The following is a 19,612-nucleotide window of genomic DNA, read 5'->3' as shown; positions in this document are numbered from 1 at the left end:
CATTAGACATATTTCAAGTGCTAATAGCCACATGTGGCTAGTGGCTACTATATTCGACAGTATAGACATAGAACATTTCCACCGTTGCAGAAAATTTTATTGGACAGTGCTGGCAATACTCAATTTCCCCCAACATACCCCAACAATCCATGTAGCCAGAGACTAAGAGTTACTTCCTAAACACTTAGTAGGCATTAATCTGTTCAGTGGTTAAGAACCTGGGCTCTAAAGCCAAGTCCTGGCATTGCCGCTCACAAGTTGTATGACCTCAGACAGGTCACTTAATTTATCTGGTCTCAGTTTTCCCATCTGTGTAATGGAGGTCATAATACTGACTACTTAATAGGATTGTTGTAAGAATTAAAAGTGTAAAGTGATTACAGTATTGCCTGGTATAAAGTAGGTGTCCAATAAATGTTACCTATTATTGCTACATGTGTAATGTTCTCTAAATGGAACCCAGAACCATAGAAAGGGGGGAATAAAGTTTCTTACAACTCTCTCCCAGTTTTAGAATTTGGATACTATGATTGTAAGTGAGTAGCAAGACACATTTAAACTTTCTCTCATGGACAACCTCAGGAAGTCTATATCTGGATCTTCAACCAATAAAGGGGAGTAATAGGCCCACATTAAATTGGGTCATCAAGAACTTGACAAATATTTTATATTCAGACACAGTGATTCAATAAAAGATACTACAAGGCTGTTTGTAGGGGACATGTGTATTTCACTTTGTGGAGTCAGCTTCTATGCATGATCTACAGCCTCAGAGTGCACTGTGTATTGGTATTTGTAGAATTATTCCTGAGCAACACTCTTAGGACTATCGGTCCTTAGAGTGATGATTTCCTCTAGATGGAAATCTAGACTGATTTCCATCAGTCCTTAGAACTGATGATTTCAGTTCTCCCATCTGGTGGGGTATTACACATAAATTTTGGACCATGGAATACATTTCTATGACTATGCTAATATAGAAGAGTTTGGGACACTAAACTGTTTTAAAGATAAGGGACTAATCCAATAATAATCAAGGACATGGAATTTCGAAAATCAGAACACACACACAAGGGAAAATATCAAGAGCTCCAAACAGCCTTCACTAACTGATTGTTGTGGATTTTGAAAATACTCTCCCTCTTGAAGTCAAAGGATGCTCTTATAGATGGTGGTCCTGCTTCCTCTGGGAGAACTGACTTCAAGCTGGTGTGGAACTACTGGAGAGACAGACGTTGGGCTGGGAAGGACAGGGGTCACCTTCTGATTCTGTCAATCTTAAAACTACATCAGCTCTGGCAGTCAAAGGAGTGGTCATTGTTACTTCTAAAACTCTCTCACATCTATTAACTTACTCATCCCACTCAATATTATTCTTAAGCCTCTCCTTAAATCAGTTAATTTCAAGAGCATTGAAATTTTAGTGGTGAATACTGACTGGCTTTTTTGACACTTAATTATCAGTGTTATCTTTCCAGAAGATCCCTGTACCTTAAAGAATAAAAATGTGATGCATGTAGATATTTCCCTTCTCAGGGTAATGTCATATATTCAATGACTTAGTTTTCGTTTCTCTTTCTAATTTTCACTTCTTCAGAGGTTATAATAAAGGAAATTCTTAGCGTAGCAAATTATTTAAATCCATGCAAAGAAAAAAATTGAGGACATATCTTTTTTATGTGGGATTTATATATAAGCTGTTATTTGAAGGACGAGGCAGATTTCATGCTCTATTTTAATTTAAATTCTCTCCTGGCTATCTTACCAAGTATCTGTAGGTAAAACAGTTTTAAATAAGTCATAAGCTCAAAGTTTTCATATACTATGAAGGTTCCCAAAAGTTTCAATTACTCCCAAGGACATTTATACTCATCTCCTTTTTAGAGTAACCAATGAAAACATGCCTTTAACCATCAGAATAATTCATGAGGCCATCTCTTCTAACCTGGCTTCCACCCTTGGTTCCATGAAGGGTTGTTCATAATAAACAAGCCACAAAGACTACAAGATGAAGAGAATAAGATTCTAAAGTTCTCTTTTATAATTGTGAAAAAACACAAGCCTGAGGAAAATCAAAACTAACTTCAAAAATGACTCAAACATAAAGACATGATCAGCAGTTCTACTCTTAAGACATTCATGAATTAAAGAGGTTTTTAGAGCAATTGGAAGATATATCTATATATGCCTATATAGAGAGATTTAATTATATATACACATAAATGTAAATGTTATGTTTATGGGAAAAGAAATCTAAGTACCCTCATTAACACTACTATTATTAAGATATTTTAGTAAAGTGTTATAACATCTCACAAACATGTATTATTAAGGTTAAAATAAAGCTTTTCACTTTAGCTGCTAATCAGGACTTTAAGAGTGATCTAAATGCCTCAAGAGGTAACCTCCCTCCTCCTTTTATTCTATTAAATTAGTCACTGCATGAAGGACTTTTTGGTTATGATGGCCCTGGGGCTTGTTATAAGTTTGCTATTTGTGGATAGCCTTGTGGTTTAATGTTTTCTTTAACAATCCACTTACTTAGTTCTATTTATATTTCTTATTTTCTAGTTTCTACAACACAACCATTTCTCCTGTCTCATGCTCCTCTTATCTCCTGAAATTGGAATTGTTAAGAATACCGCTGGGCTAATGTTTATAGTGTTTGATATTTACCTGGGTTTCTGGGCCTTCTGAAATCTATTTGATTCCATTCTAAAGAATCATCAAATATTTTCTCTTGGCATGCCAAAAGCCAGAAATCTTGGGTTATATCTTGAACTTGAGAATGTGACAGTGAAAAACTAGCACGCTGTTAAAATCAGATGTCAGTTATTAAAAACAAGTACATTTGATATAATTAACAAATTAAACCATTTATCTATAGAAAATGTTGAAACTGAAACGCAAATTCAAAGCAAAACACAAAATCCCATATACAACGAAAGTTCTCTAGCCCCCTGAATCATTTTGATGTGGTCTGCTTGTTCCTGGTAAACTAAATCCTTCTGTTGCTGGTTCTCATAGAAATTGGAGAGCTTGACAATGCATAGGAGATATTTCAATGAACTTCCTATTATAAATGGAACATCTTGTATCCTCAGGAATTGTCTGCAGTATTTGCAAAAATAGGTATGCCTCATTACAGGCCACTGGTTGGTGTCATATTATATTACACCATCAATTCCAATTTGAAAATCTAGTTTAGAATACCATATTTGTAGTCATCAATAAATAGGAAATGGAAGGATTACAGTTACAAATTGTATAGAAGTTGAGCATGTGGGAACTGGAATAGATGGATGCACAAGGGTTGGCATTGGGGGTAAAGGAAATACACACATACATTAGAGTGACTACTTGTCTATTACACCAAGTAAGTTTAGGTTTGATGTGCTTCGTCTGCTTTGATCCATGGGAAAATCTACTTGATTGAGAATAGAAACTGCAGTCTTCTGGATCCCTTGAGCTGTGGCCTCAAGATCAGCATTAATAAGTGTTCAGAGGTTGAGATGTCTGCCTCTGTGTTTGCTGAATAGCCTTATGCATTATACCACTGGTAAGGCATTAACCCTATTGTACCGCATAAAAATACTTCCACATATGCAGTGTTCAGAGGTAAACTATTTTCTAAATGCAGGAAATTGATAACAAATGCAGCTCATGAAAGGCTGCTGAGTACCAGCCAAGTGTTTTCTTTCTTGCTTTCTTTTTTTTTTCCCAGCGAGTCGTTAGTCTGCTTCTGCATTCTGCCAGCATTACAGAGACAACACAGCATATGATAAATGTCCATGAGAAATGAGAAATATTGAATCAATGACTCTAAAAGGAAGGCAGGGGGTTGGGACGGGTTAGATTTCAACTGATAGAAAGTAAAGTGTTTTTGTTTTTTTGAAATTCTTTCTTGCTGCTTTTAGGAATGCACAAGGGCAAAAGCAAGTTCTGTAGCTAACAGCGAGATCAGATTCTGAAATAATTGCTTTGGTTTTTGTTCCTCAATTTAAGAGTTGTGTTTCTGGCCTGTATTATTGAACAGGCTCTTTTCTTATACAAAGAGGAGCTGAAGAAACCTTGAAAGCTTGCTGCTAAATACAATTCTTAAATTTTTCTTTCCCTGTTTGAAAGGAAATGATTTTCTATATTGAGGGTCTGGAGGTTTTTGAAACATGGCAATTCAGGATATATCAGCCAGAGTTATATCACATTTACCATGAAATTCTACATAACTAAAAAATTTCTTATCAGATTTATATTACAGAAGTTCATAACTAAAAAAGTCTTTGAAAGAGGAGTATCCTAGACAAATGTTTAAAATAGTTCCTTGTGTTTACGTCATGTCCTTCTGAAACACAACATCACACAGTCCTGTCCATTCTATGAAAAGATAACCCAAGTTTACTTACTAGAAACAATAAATGTTTATCTAGCAACATTTTTCCCAAACACAAAGTTGTGAAAAGACTAAATATCTTGAGGATAAACAACTCTTATAGGTCCTAAGAAAATCATTTGTGCACCAAAGTAGCCATTTATTACCTGACACTAGTCATTTGACCGACCTAACACAGCTTCCTTGCAGCCGGCTCTAATTTTCAGCTTGAGAGCAGCTGTCACAATGAAAGAACCAGGTTCATTATCTGATTTGTTTCTGCCATCCCTGCACTCATAGAGTCCATTAACAACAGGGATATGTGCTTTTTAAATTACTGAATTAGTCATACTTCCATTAAAAGAGTAGACTTACCAAGTAAAATAGAACAGCCTCTTAATACATTTCCTTCCATTTCTCTGTCTAGTTGTTTCCATTTATTCCATTCAAGAAAACATATTGAGCCCTGTTCTCAGCAAGCAGGACCTTATCGGCTCTATCCCCACGCTTAAACTAGAGCAAGGTCCATACTAGGCACTCAGTAAACATGTGTTGGATTAATAAATAAATGAGAGGATGAATGGATAGTATCCACCGCAGGGTCTCCTGGAATGGCACAGATATAGTGCCCACCTCGGGTTTCATGTTTGATGCTCTCATGCCAGTTTCCAATCTTTGGGCTGTCTTAGACTTCATTTTGGATAGTTTGAAAGGAGAAAGGAAGCACAGAACATTTGATACCACTGGTTTATCTGGTCTATGAATGCCCAAGGCCTAAATTAAAAATACAAGCTACTCTGCTGCCTTCACCCCCGACACCCCCTCATTGGAAGGCATCTATACATCAGGGAACTCAACCTTTTCTTGACGAAAATTATCACAAATTCTCCAAATCTTATCAGTTCAAGTCAGTGGCAGCAGTGGTGGTGAGACCTGATTATAAAACATTAAAAAAATAAAACAAATAAGTATTTAAGAATCACTGACAGAAAATGCTAAACGTACTGAAATTACCACAGGAACTTGCGAATATTTGAGGCCTACGCTGTAACAACTACATATGTTATGGCTATTTAACATCAATTATGTTTGACAACACTAATTCAGTATGGTCTTATGTACTATTTTATTCTATACTTACCAAGTCAAGGCTTCCCTGATCCCCCAGACTAGGTTAAGTTCCCCTGCTGAGTAAACACTTAGCATCCTGTGCTTCTCCTTGCCTAACACTTTATCACAGTTGATTATAATTAATTTAACTACACTAAATTCCCTGACGGCAAAAAATGTACGTGCCTAGAGTACTCAATATAGTGAGTTGAATTCATATGTTAAGGGGCCGGCCCCGTGGCTTGGCGGATAAGTGCGCGAGCTCCGCTGCTGGCAGCCCGGGTTCGGATCCCGGGCGCGCACGGACGCACCGCTTCTCCGGCCATGCTGAGGCCGCGTCCCACATACAGCAACTAGAAGGATGTGCAGCTATGACATACAATTATCTACTGGGGCTTTGGAGGGAAAAGTAAATAAAATCTTTAAAAAAAAAAAAAGAATTCATATGTTAAGATTATTAGGACCTTAATTAATGGGATAGCCTAAAAAATTAGGCTACTATGTCGGGACAAAAACACCTGCAGGTCTTACTTTTGCGGAACTATAGAGATAATTTTGCCCTATACTTGCAGCAATAAGAATCTTATAACATTTTAGTGATAAAAAATATTACAGAACAAACTAGAATCTCTGCATTGTGTCACACCAACATTCACCTCCCCACACTCACAACCCCTTTTATTCTCTCTCTGGTTCTCACAGTCTGTAAAGTCCTGGAAGGTACCAGATGTTTAGAGGAGGCTGTCCCACACATTCTAGATTTTAAAGTAGAAGCAAGATTTATTATAGCTGTATAAATGTAATTTCAGCCTTAACTTTTATGCTCACGAGCCAAGTGTAATGAGCAACATGGTCCCCTGTCAAATAGAACAATTCTTGTCCGTGGGATGTTCGTATCAATGCTGAACACTAAAAATAACCACAGGATGTTACTGAAACAATGAGTTCTGCCCACAAACTGTTTCCCTCTAGGAAATTTTAATTTATGTAAACATTTTTCAAGAAAAGCCTTTTGCATGCCAGGCTGGAATAAGTTGGTATGAATATACAGCAACACCCGGGTAAGTGCCTAAGCAGTGACGGTCAACACCTCAAATTACATTTTTTTCCTGCCACATAGTTTCTAATAGTGAGAATAGACTAAAAACCACTCTTGCGTTCCTTCCAGTCCTGCCTAGCCTGGGTGTGGCACAGCATGCCCATTCCTTTAGGCGTAGCGAGTCGAAGTGCAGCTTGATGCTAGGCTGGGCTTTGTACTGGGGAATCCCACTTGCTCCTAGCAAGCAGCTGAAAGTTGCTGGCACAGGTGAACTGAGGCTTTCAACTACTCTAAAATGGGTCTAGCAGCATCTTCTTCAAAGCTGTCAGCAACTTTTCAAAAAAAGCTATTTATATAAAAGTGAAGAGTTCTTCCTTTTTCCTACAACAGTTAATTTGTAAGACTCTTTTGAACACCGTCTCTGTGCAGGGCATGGAGTTAAACTTCCTAAAGGAGGACTATGAAAATGCATCCTAAGTAGATTTCCTGATTTTTTTTTTCTAGGATTAAAAAAAAAAAAACTACAGAAGTGAATGGAATGCCACTGGGGTTTTTCTTGAACACTTAAAACATTTCATTTTATCAGTGAATTGCTTTTCTTTTGACATGATGCAGACACCAACTGAATTCTAAATAGTTACAAATCACTTTCAATTAATTCGTGGCATTGTAAAGATCATGAAAATGTGCCACCAATTTGATTCTTGTTTTTATTAATGGTTGATCTCATGCCACTGTTAACATTTTATATGAGCACATAATAAAAACAACCTATAAAAATGCATAAAATGGGACATTAGTCTAACAGATAGAGACGGCATGCACAGTTGACAGCAACAAGAGTGAAGTGTTTGATGAAAAGATTCTAGAAGCCCAGGAGTGACAGTTGCTAACCAGAGACAAGGCTGCAGGGGCTAACCAGAGACGGGACTATTAGATACAATTTTTGTTGGATTTCTGATTTGCTCACTGATCTTTGCTGCTGTTTTCATGAAGAATGTAACACTGTCATCTTGGATGTATATGTGTGGCAAAAGGAGTTGGCACATTTGACTAATTCACGTAATAAATTTGTGAACTAACACTTCACATTGGGACAAGTATTAGCAAGAACATATTTTGCTCCATAAGTCTACATTCATAGTTAATTCTCAATGCCATAGAAAAAACAGGAGAAAGAAAACTGGAAAGATTTTCTCAGAGATCTCTAGGACTAATAAAAAAAAAAAATAAGATAGAGCAAAAAGAGGTATGAAATATATGAACGTAGGACCAACCACCAGATTCCCTTTTCATTAAAGTATATCCAACACATGGTTGGTTCAAATTTTAGTTTTTAACTCAAATGATTTTCCAGACATTCAATTTCACATGGAATGGTACCCAGGAAACCCAACTGATTGAAAGTTTAAGGATTTGATTTATGTTAAAACAGTCAATCAGAACTGAGGATAGAAAGCCAATTAAGAAGTCACCGTTGCTCTTACAAGTTTAAAAGCCTATCTTTTCATTCTTAATCATGACCTGCTCTAAGTAACAAAATCCACATGCCCACTCTCATCAATAAGTTGCAGGCTGACCAAAGACAATTTAACTGTGCTATGAATTAGGGCAGTTTCAACCAAAAAGTATGAATAATCTTTATGACTCAAAAGTGATGCTATCACGTTTAATCTGATTTTTAAAATATGCAAATATTTTTTAAATTTCTTGATGACTACTTTTTTTGTCAACTTAAGTTTTCTTTATTTATAATTTGCATTTAATTTCCAGATTTGTTTTAATTTTACCACTCTAATAATGTGTAATTATAAAGTTGTTTTAGTTTAGGTTTTATGTATATAAGTGACAATATGATTACACCAATATAATGAATTTGAATTATTTTTTCTTTTTGAATTGTATATGCTAATGAAGGATGAGAGGCTTGTCACTATGCAATTGCAGTAAATGCAATTGAAAGTACTTTTATTCGAAGGTCATTATTTGGGTAGGGTGTCTTTGCCAAAATTAATCTAACTTTATATTTTAGAAGATCAAGTTTATTCTTATTGCTTTTTTTTATTCATACCCCCTCCAAAATCTTAGCAAAAAACAAAAATCTTAACAAAGAATCATACCATTTTTTAGTTAGAAAGATACCTTAGCAATTAACTTTTTAAAAAGTCCCTCATTTTTCAAATGAAATAACCCAAGATCATACAAACAGATTTTCTCCTCCCACGAGAGGGAGAGAGAATGGCATTTCAATTGATCCTTTCTGAGATGATTTCTGAGATTTTGTTAGATGACTTCCATTTGAATCTATCCACTCTAAAATCTTTTTAAAACACTTCAAAACCATTTTCTCTGGCCTTGCTAAGGATAATAGTGTGTTAGCCAATGGGTATCACTGCCAAAGCTGAATGCCTGTAACGTAAACACATCTTTGCACCATGGGCTTAGGTTTCTCTGCATTCCAACACATCTTAGATCTTTTTCCTATCCTACCCAAATCTTACATGTCAGAAGACTTTACTGGTGCATTCTGCTTTAGAGGTTTGCATAAATGATGAAGGCCCTCTGAGGCTGACAAATGCCACAGTCGTTTGCTCCACTCGGCTTGTCACTATGCAATTGCAGTAAATGCAATTGAAAGTACTTTTATTCGAAGGTCATTTGACAGAGGGGGAGAAAACACATTTACTCTTTCAAGGCCTGTGTATTTTCCTGGGAGAAGCCTGCCTATCAAGTTTGTCCTTTTATCCTTGGGTAGCTGTTTGGGAAATATCTTTTGGCAGTGTAACCCCCTGAGTGATTGTTGCAACTCAAGAGCAGAGCCGTGATTCACAGAACTTCCTGCATCTCCCCCTTCTGCTTTCCTCCCGCCTTCTCGAGACTGGAGGGCTGTTTCACGCTTGTGTGCTTAAGCATCCTTCTCCACAGAATGAGGAAGAAAATGTGCATATTTTAGAAAAAATATTGAGCTATTTTCATCATAGATGTTTAAGGAGGGAGTTGTTTACTAATATCTGTGACTATGTTGAGGTAATACAAATAAGAAATAGTACTGTGAATGTTTTTTTACTAGATTCTTTTCTAACGTGTCCCTTCTCATGAGGGCTCACAGAAATTCAACAAGATTACTTTTATCTTCCTCCAATAGATCAGCTAATTCAACACAGCTGGCTTGTACAATCTTTAACAGGAATGTCTCTCACAAGATACAAGGAAGTCTTATTTTTCAGGATTAAAAAAAGAAGAAAAAGGCAAAACAATGTTTATAATTTGCTGAAAGCTGTTGTTGTTGTTTGTAATCCTTTTAGTCTCTACAAGTCATCACAACTTCGGATCTGTCCATCAGGCATCATAAACCCTTGCTGTTCCCACATCTCTGTTTGATATCTACGTCATTGCAATCTATGTCATGGATCCGGTGAAATGCTCCTTACCTATAAACAGATTCCACTCTGTGTCAAGATCAGCCTGATTGGCCAGGCAGCCCTTCATGACGTTGAGGCAGTAGTTGTTGCAAGGTCTCACAGTGGGAAGCCCTCGACAGTATGGACAGTACAGCATCTTCATGAGAGCACGGATGCATCCTGGGGTCGGGCTGACCTGTAGATTTTGATTGAAAAGAAACAGAAAATCAGAAATAAGAAGATTGGAAGGGAGAAAAAAAGAAGTAACTCATTTTCTCTTTCAAAAATAATGTGAAATGGTTCTGATTAACTTTTAGCGGTAGAAGGCTAAAAGAGCCATCAGAATCTTAACCCTTTGTAATACTTGATCTTGAAGCCAGTCATTTCCTGTTAAATACTTCTGTTTGGCATAATAATAATCAATTTTCTTGAAATGTCCCCATCAACATTTTGATATCTATATCATTGTAATTCATCCCTAAAACCTAGACACTGTTTCACTGCAATAGAACATGAAATGAGATAATGCATGTGAAAGCAATTTGCAAAGTTAAAAGCCCCATAAAAATGTAGGTATTATTAAAGTTTAATGTGACACCTTTAGAAAATTTTCCAACTGGTTATATGACCCTGTTTCTAAAGGAGGTTGGCAGATACACTTCCTTTGTACATAACTTTTTAAAAGGGATCGATATCAACTTGTCTGGGATTTCTGAGATCCAGGCCTGCTTAGAAGAACTGGACCTGCCAAGGCACCATCTTCAAGCATCTCAAGCTTTGCAGTTCTGGGAACTTTGTGGAAAAGGGACTCAGTGTCGAATGGGAGGAGAAATCTTTGCAGTGATTCAGAGGAGCTACTAATCAGCTGACAGTGAAGTGCTATTTGCCTTGAATAAGAAAAGTGCTCGGTGCTCCTAAGTTAATCAATTCTAAACCAATAATGCCTTTTTTAGATTCACTGAAAATTCTAATTTGACTTCAAGTGGAAAGAATATTTAAAACAATATGGACCAACAACAGAAAAAAAATACAGAAAGCTCTTTCTCATGACTAGACGCAAACATTATTGTCGTACTTGTTTGGTTGGCTCCATATAATTTTAGTGTTTTAGTCAAGTAACTATACGTAGCTGTTCTTGTGTTCTGGATCTGAGAACAGGCCTAATTCGTAGCATTTGGATCTCTTGGCGAGTTATAGCCTTTTCAGACAGACCTGGGTCCAGAGGTGACCTTTACATGTCAAGAACATTCAGATACTATCAAAGCATAACATCAAAGTAAAGGTGGGACAATAAAAGATATTTCCACATAAATGGATACTTTCAACAACTATATCTAATCATTGTCATTTTATCCTTTACCTAGAAACCACATTTGAAGTTTTTAACAGGAGGTTTTGGTTTTTGTAACATTTTCTTAACTTTATGCTGTGTACTGACAAAGTCCCTAATGCATTATTTCAAGGACAGAAGCCATTTATTTATATATTTAGGCACTGACACTTGCAGTTGTCCTCTTGATTTTTTTTTTTTCGCATTTTCTTTCCAAAATTTTATGATAATTTTCAAACATACAGAAAAGCTCAGATTGTTACAGAGGACACCCATATCCCCAGTCCTAGATTCTACATTTAACGTTTTCCAACTTGCTTTTTCACACATCTATCCATCCTTCAATCCACCTTATTTTTGAGCATTTCAAAGTAATATCCTTTTGATTTTTACTTTCCCTGATAATTTAATGTTGGCTGTAATGAAACAGAATTAACTTGATCAACAATAGAAAGTTAGCATATTACGTACTCCAAATCGAATAAATGAAGTAAAATACGATTGGCCTTTCTTTATAAAGATATTTAGAGAATGGTTTAGTGTCCATTAATTCCAAAACTTATTTTTCAGGAACAAAACACAAACAGAAAATGAGAACAAAAGTGAGGAGTCTGGTGACTTTTCTTTTGAGCACGCATTAGTACCACCATATCATCTTTTCCAGATGGTCTACTTTGTTGAAAATGCCAAATTTTATCCACAATTGAGCAGTATTGTTTAAAAAATTTCTTTTATCCACATTTATCCCAAGCCATTTGCAGAAAATAGAGAAAATAATTCTGTATCCTCCATACAGAATTAATATAGAATTTCAAGTTCTTGTACATTTTACTTATTTGACATGATTTTAGTCCTATAAACCTTTGTCCACAGGATTTTGTTTTCCATAGTCTTGTGATTTCTCTCCTGATCCTGACACCCTTCTCCAGAGACCTCCCCTATTTTCACCCGAGCTGGCTGAGCTATTTCTTTCTTTGACTCTTGGATTCTCAGTTTTCTCGCCACTGTTATTATATAAAGCTTTGCTTCTTCTCACTCAGTGCACAGGTATAAAACCTGGAGCATGTGTCAATATTGGGGATGCAAATTTGAGATCTGTTGGACAGCATGGACTGTCTTTTTCATCATTATAACCTGCACTGCTCTGTATAGCACGCACATCGTTATAAGGTATTATGCTTATGATTTAGGGATTCGATAAGTGCTTTTTAATTGAATTCTTTGTTGTATTTCCCAACTTCTTGGACACATTGATATTCAAAGAAAAGAAGGTACAAGATAGTTTTATACATCTTAGCATTTAATTGTTGCTTTTTAACTTTGTTTTGAAAGGTTATTGATTACATTAATTCCAAAGCTTTGCTTTTTTTTATTGTGTTGGAACCAGTACAGTTTTCTCAGTCTGACATTTCAGAATAGTCTCCAACTCAGGGTAGCAACCAACAGAGAAAATTGAGCAGCCTTAATAACCTAAAAGAACAATGTTGTTCAAGTTAAACGTGGCTCTCTCAGTACTTTTGGAAATGACATCCTTTCTGGTCAAATAAAGGGCATTTGAAGAAGAAGAAAATGGAGAGTGGAGGATCACAGTTGAAGCTTTCATGTTCACAGACCGTAGTTTTTGAATTGACACACCTGCATGCTTGAATTAAAATTAAAAAATCATCACTTCAAACAGAAGACTTTTAGAAGTAAGCCTCTGAAAAGATTGTTTTAAATGACCATTGTGTGAAGGGATATTTCTACTTTTAAATGTTTAATAGTGTTTTGTAATTGGGCTGTAGCTACTTTTAAAAAATCTTTTTATTTTGAAATCAATAGAGACTCACAAGAGGTTGCAAAAACAGTCGAGTCCTGGCTATCTTTCACTCACCTTCCCTCAATGGCAACGTCTCATACACCTGTGATGCAATACCAACACGAAATTGACAGGGTACATTGTTGCTAACTAGTTTATAGACCTTATTGAGTTTTCATGATTTTTCCAACCTGCATTCAATTGTGTGTATGTGTGTGTGTGTGTATACACTTCCAAGCACTTTTATCCCTTGTTTGGATTTGTGTAACCACACCATAATCCACACACACAACTTTTCCATCACCAGAAAAGAACTCCCTTGTGCTACCTCCACCCCATCCTCGTCCTTGTCACCTGGCAATCTATTTCCACTAATCTATTTTCCATCTCTATAATTGTGTCATTTCAAGAATTTCATATAAATGGAATCATATAGTATGTAACCTTTTGAGTTTCAGTTTTTTTTTTTTTCTGAGCATAATGACCTTGAGGTCCATTCAAGTTGTTGCATATGTTAATAGTTCATTCTTTTTTATTGCTGAGTAGTAGTCCATTGTTTGCATGTACCAGAATATTCACTCATTGAAGGATAGTGGGGTTGTTTCTAGTACTGTGCTATTACGAATAAAGCTTCTATGCGCATTCATGCACAGGTTTTTACATGAACATAAGTTTTCTTTTCTCTGGGATAAATGCTGAAGTGTGTAATTGATGAGTCAATTGACAAGCGATGTGTTGGTCCCTGCCTGATATCTGAACCTATGAACCCTGGGCCGCTGAAGTGGAGTGTGCAAACTTAACTGCTACGCGACCAGGCCGCCCCCAAAACAGTGTTTTTTAAGTGAAAAAAAGAGTAAGTTGATGATGACAACATTCTTTTTTGTACTTATTTGTCCTCTTAGCTAACTTTTACATATTGCCCTACACCACTAGTAATCTCTTGTCAAGAATTCACAATATTAGGAGGAAAAAAGAAAATAGTCAATGGTTCCTACTCTTGGAAAGACAGACACAAGTTTATGAGTCCACCAAATAAGATTTCAATATGAAATCTTTGCATCTCAGGTTTAGTCCTTCTGTTATCTTCTTTTGAAACTGTTTGTGAATAATGAATGATATAAATTATTATTTTATATTTGATATTATAATTGACTAGTTTTGAGGAATAGTGATACAATTTGAGGAATAATAATACAATTTATACCTAAGGTTCTTTGTAACATAACTGGAAAATAAATAAAATAATATAAAAATTATTCAGCTCTTAGTTTGTAAACTTGTGATTTTTTATTATTGTTGTTTGTGTTTCTTTTTTAAAAGGTTAAAGCAAGATACATTGAAACATGGCAAGGAATAAAAAAAGAGCCCTTAATAAAGCTGTATTGGGAGATAGAACTAAAACTTATCTACTTGGCTAGCCATGTGTGTCAGGATGTTACAGCAAGGAATTCTTACATTTTCTAAATGCAATTTGAGGCATAGCATACCCTTAAGCAAATAATAGCAATTCATTGCAGGTCGTTAATATACTTAAACTTTCTGTATCTGGACTAACATTCACGTATTGGTGCTCACATTAGCAATTCCTAATAGTAGCTAATGTAAAATGAAACTGTCTCCTCATATATTTTTAAAAAGCAAGAAAACATGTGAAAGTTATAAATCTATATTTATGAACATATATGTAGCAAGTGCTTGTTTCTACGGAAATCACATAGTCAAAATAATAAAATAAACATATCTGTCTTATGCTCCCAAAAGACAAACAAGTTAATGTAAGTGAATTATTTAGCTAGAGTAAAATCAAAATGTGTTTTTTAGCAAGAGTCGATGCCATCCTTCACAGTTTCTAATCTATAGTCATATTAAATGATGAGATGTTTCTACTCATCATCTTAATACATTACCAGATTCTGAAGTCTCTTCTGAAGCCCTTAAGAATAAGTAAATTATATTCAAAGTAGTTTTCATGTTAAGTAACTTTAATTGTAATTCTTTAACAATCAGTAACCCGTAAATAGTCTTTGTAATAAGTTCTTGAGAACTTAAATCTGTTTCATCTTTGTTCACTCATGCAACTTTCATTCATCTAACATTTATGGGGATGAATAAAGAGAACTTGTATCAGCATTAGGATGCTTAGAATACATTCATTTCCAGATCATTTCAGGGGAAAATTATCTGTTTTGGTGAAGTGCAGTGTAAAGGGAACCCGTGAGAAGGCATTTAGCTCATTTACTTCTCACAATTGGGAAGTAGTGGTTGACAGGGAGAGCATCTGCAGGAAGTCATGTAACAGATGTTTGTAAGAAAAGCTTGGGAAGTGAGTGACCTCAAAGAAATGGCGGAGTAAGGAATACCAAGAATTGGTGGTTCCACTGAAGCAGCCTTTAAGCTAGCAAAAAATGACAAAATTAACTTTCTTGGAACTCTGGAATCTAATAAAAGAAAACTTACAGCAACCAGGAGAGTGCTTAATAGAGAAAGCAAATGCTAAATTTCAGTAAAAAAGCACTGCTAAATCTCAAGTCTCAAGAAATTTTAAAAGACTGCAATCATACACAGTATCTTCTCTGAACACAATGGAATGAAACTAGAAATCAATATCAGAAGAAAAACTGGAAAATTCACAAATATAAATTTTAACCACACACTCTATACAACCAATAGGTTAAAGAAGAAATCACGAGGGAACTTAAAAGATACTAGATGAATGAAAATGAAAACACAACAAAGACGTATAGCCATAAATGCCTACATTAAAAGAGAAGACAGATCTCAAATCAATAACCTAATATTATACCTTAAGGAACTAGAAAAAGAAGACCAAACTAAAATCAAAATTAGCAAAAGGAAGGAAAGAGTAAAGTTTAGAGTGGAGATAAACAAGACTTTGGTTTTAGTTTACTCTTCTTATTCTAGTTCCATAAGGTATAAAATTAGGTTATTGATTTCAGATCTTTCTTCTCCCAGAAGCTGGGAGAGAGGCATGGGATAGTCTCTCCTTCTGAGACTCCAGAAGGAATCAACTCTGTTGACACCTTGATCTCAGACTTCCAGCCTCCTGGACTGTGATGGAATAAATTTCTGTTGTTTTAAATCACTCAGTTTGTGGTAATATCTTTTGTAGACTTAGAAAACTTACACATATACCAACAAACTAGATAACCTTGATGAAATTGACTAATTTCTAGAAATACACAAACTGCCAAGACTGAATCATCAAAAAATAGGAAATACGAATACACCTATAACAAGTGAAGATATTGAATTGGTAATCAAAAGACTCCCAACAAAGAAAAATTCTGGATTAGACGACTCCACTGGTGAATGCTACCAAACATTTAAAGAAGAATTAACAAAAATCCTTCTTAAACTCTCCCAAAAAAAGATGAGGGAAGATTTCCTAATTCATTCTAAGGGACTAGTATTATCTGATATCAAAGCCAGACAAAGACATAATAAGGAAAGAAAACTGTAGCCCAATACCCCTTATAAATGTAGATGAAAAAATCCTCAAGAAAATACTAGAAGCTGAATCCAAGAGCATATTGAAGCGATTATATACCATGACCAAGTGGGTTTATCCCAGGAATGCAAGGGTGGTTCAACATAAGAAAATCTATTGATATAAGAAACCATACTCATAGAATAAAGGAAAAAAAAAACCCAAATGATCATGTCAATTTGATGCAGAAAAGGCTTTTGACAAAATCCAACACTCTTTCATGACAAATATAAACAGAAAACTAGGAATAGAAAGGAACTTCCTAAACATGATAGAGCATTTGTGAAAAACCCACAGTGGACACAAATAGATTTTCCTCTAAGATTAGGAACAAGACAAGGAAGCCTGTTTTCACCAGCGCTATTCAACACTGTACTGAAAATTCTAGCCAGAGTCATTAGGCAAGAAAGAGAAATAAAAGGTATCCAAATTGGAAAGGAACAATTAAAACTATCTCTAGTCACAGATGGCATATATATATATAGCAAATCCCAAAGAAGTCATTAAAAAAACTACTAGAGCTAATAAATGAATTCCACAAAGTTTCAGGGTACAAAATCAATACACAAAAGTCCTTTGAATTTCTAAACACTAGCAATGAACAATCTGAAAAGGAAATTAAGAAAACAACTCTATTTACAATAGCATTCAAAAGAATAAAATACCTAGGAATAAATTTAACCAAGAAGGTGATAGAATTTTGCACCAAAAACTATAAAACATTGCTGAAAGAAATTAAAGACATAAATAAATGGAAAGACAACTTGAACTTACGTAATATTGTTAAGATAGCAATACTACTCAAAGTAATTTACAGATTTGTTGCAAACCTTATCAAAATTCCAACAGTTTTTCCTTGCAGAGATAGAAAAGCCAATCCTTAAATTCATATGGAATTGCAAGGGGCCCAAATAGCCAAAAACATCTCGAAAACAAAGAACAAATTTGGAGCGCTCACACTTCCTGATTTCAGAACTTACTACAACAGACTGCAAAGCTAAGGTAATAAAAACACTGTGGTACTATCCAGCAATCCCACTTCTGGATATTTATCCAAAAGAATTGAAAACAGGCTCTGGAAGAGATATTTGCACTCCCATGTATATTGCAGCACTATTCATGATAATCAAAAGGTTAGAAACAATCTAAATGTCCATCAGCTGATGAATGGATAAAGAAAATGTGGCATATCTATACAATGAAATATTATTCAGTAATCAAAAGAAATGAAATTATGATACATACTTCATCAAGGATAAAATTTGAAAACATTATGTTACATGACAGAAGCCAGTCCTAGAAGACCACATATTGTATGATTCCATTTATACAAAATGTCTAGAATAGGCAAATCCATAGAGACAGAAAGTAGGTTAGTGGTTGTCAGGAGGAAGTGGGGGAAGCAGGAGTAGGGGATGGAAAGTAACTGCTAATGGGCACAAGTTTTTCTTTTTGTGTCATGAAAATGTCCTAAAATTAGATTACGGAAACAGTGATGGTTGTCCAATACCGTATGTAAATATACTAAATGTCATTGACATCTACACTTTAAATGAGTGAACTTTGTGGTATGTAATTATATCTCAATAAAGCTGTTTAAAAAGAGAGATAGAAGTACCGTTTTAACAAATAAATTCCTACTACCATATTTGTAAGTTCTAAAGACATTTCAGACCTAGAGACACAATTCTTTATCACTAAACAGAGGCTATATTTAGATATAGGTTATGTAAAAAAATTTGTTTAAATAAATTAACCTTGAATTACGTGATACCAAAATTAGTTTGATATGCATGACCTGGATGATATTTTAACATTTTCTCTGAAGAAGTCACCTATTATTTCAATTGTTCCTTAATGGTGGCTTGGTAGAGATGACTATCCATGCATACAAACAGAAAACTTTGGGTGGGCCCTGTGGCTTAGCGGTTAAGTGTGCGCGCTCCGCTGCTGGCGGCCCGGTTCGGATCCCGGGCGCGCACCGACGCACCACTTCTCCCACCGTGCTGAGGCCACATCCCACATACAGCAACTAGAAGGATGTGCAGCTATGACATACAACTATCTACTGGGGCTTTGGGGGAAAACAAAAAAAAAAAAGGAGGAGGATTGGCAATAGATGTTAGCTCAGAGCCGGTCTTCCTCAGCAAAAAGAGGAGGATTAGCATGGATGTTAGCTCAGGGCTGATCTTCCTCACAAAACAAAACAAAAAAACAAACAGAAAACTTTTGTGCCTTCCAGTTCAGTTTGAATGTTGATTAAAATGTGTATGCTCTAAAACCGTCTTCTCTCCATCTTGTACCACTGAGAGAGAACAAGGATAAGCCAGGAAACAATTACAAACTGCAAATCAGAGCCTGAAGGAAAAACGTTCCCTGCATGGATGACAAATGTTTATAGCGCCACCATGATAAAAACTCAGCCCAGTTTTTAAAATGTAATTTACTTATGAACTAGAAACCTCCCCAGAAAAGCATGAGACTTATGAAGCATTTGCAAGCCATAAAATGATCACTGAACTTGCTGGGTCTGGGAGAAAAGGAACAGACATAATTTGCACGCCTAATAACCGTAACTGCAGAATTTCCAAAGCCACGTTTAAGTAACATCAATGCTGTGGAACACTTGAAAACAAAACCAGGACATGGGAAGCAAGGCAAGTTAAGGTCTATGTCAGTTCTTGCCAGCCCTGTCAGGGCTTGTCAGATTGTCACAAATTCAATGTTTCTTAGATCCAGTTTCTATATGTAATTTCACTCCTTAAAACATAAATGATATTGCCATAGAAGTTAGTAAATGTATGTTGTTATTCATTTGATAGACTAGAATAGTTCCAAACAGCACTTAAACAAATTATACACACGCACACAAGAATGCATACTTTTCATCCATTAGAAGGAAATAGCTCTTTCTACTGGTTAAATACATATTTCAGAAGGCTTCTAATGTGTTTATCCAATGGAACACAACATCATTTAAATTTTACCTTGCTCTATCATTATGAGGTCTTGGTGATATTGCCTTTTATTTGGGCAGTCTGCTTGACATTCTGAACT

General features: G+C 35.6%; 1 protein-coding gene across 4 annotated transcripts in view; it reads right to left on the bottom strand.

Annotated features, from left to right (window-relative positions):
- Positions 1-19,612, bottom strand: part of GPC6 (glypican 6) — a 1,065,634-nt gene that overhangs the window by 346,388 nt on the left and 699,634 nt on the right. For all 4 annotated transcript variants that reach the window (XM_058548369.1, XM_058548371.1, XM_058548370.1 and 1 more), the window contains one exon: positions 9,950-10,115. In XM_058548369.1, the coding sequence (XP_058404352.1) occupies positions 9,950-10,115 (166 nt within the window). The remainder of the gene's footprint in view (positions 1-9,949; positions 10,116-19,612) is intronic.

This window comes from Diceros bicornis, chromosome 9 (genome assembly GCF_020826845.1).
Source record: "Diceros bicornis minor isolate mBicDic1 chromosome 9, mDicBic1.mat.cur, whole genome shotgun sequence".
NCBI classification, from domain to species: Eukaryota; Metazoa; Chordata; class Mammalia; order Perissodactyla; family Rhinocerotidae; genus Diceros; species Diceros bicornis.
The sequence above is the reverse complement of the archived record's forward strand: the minus strand, read 5'-3'. Positions and strand labels throughout refer to the sequence as shown.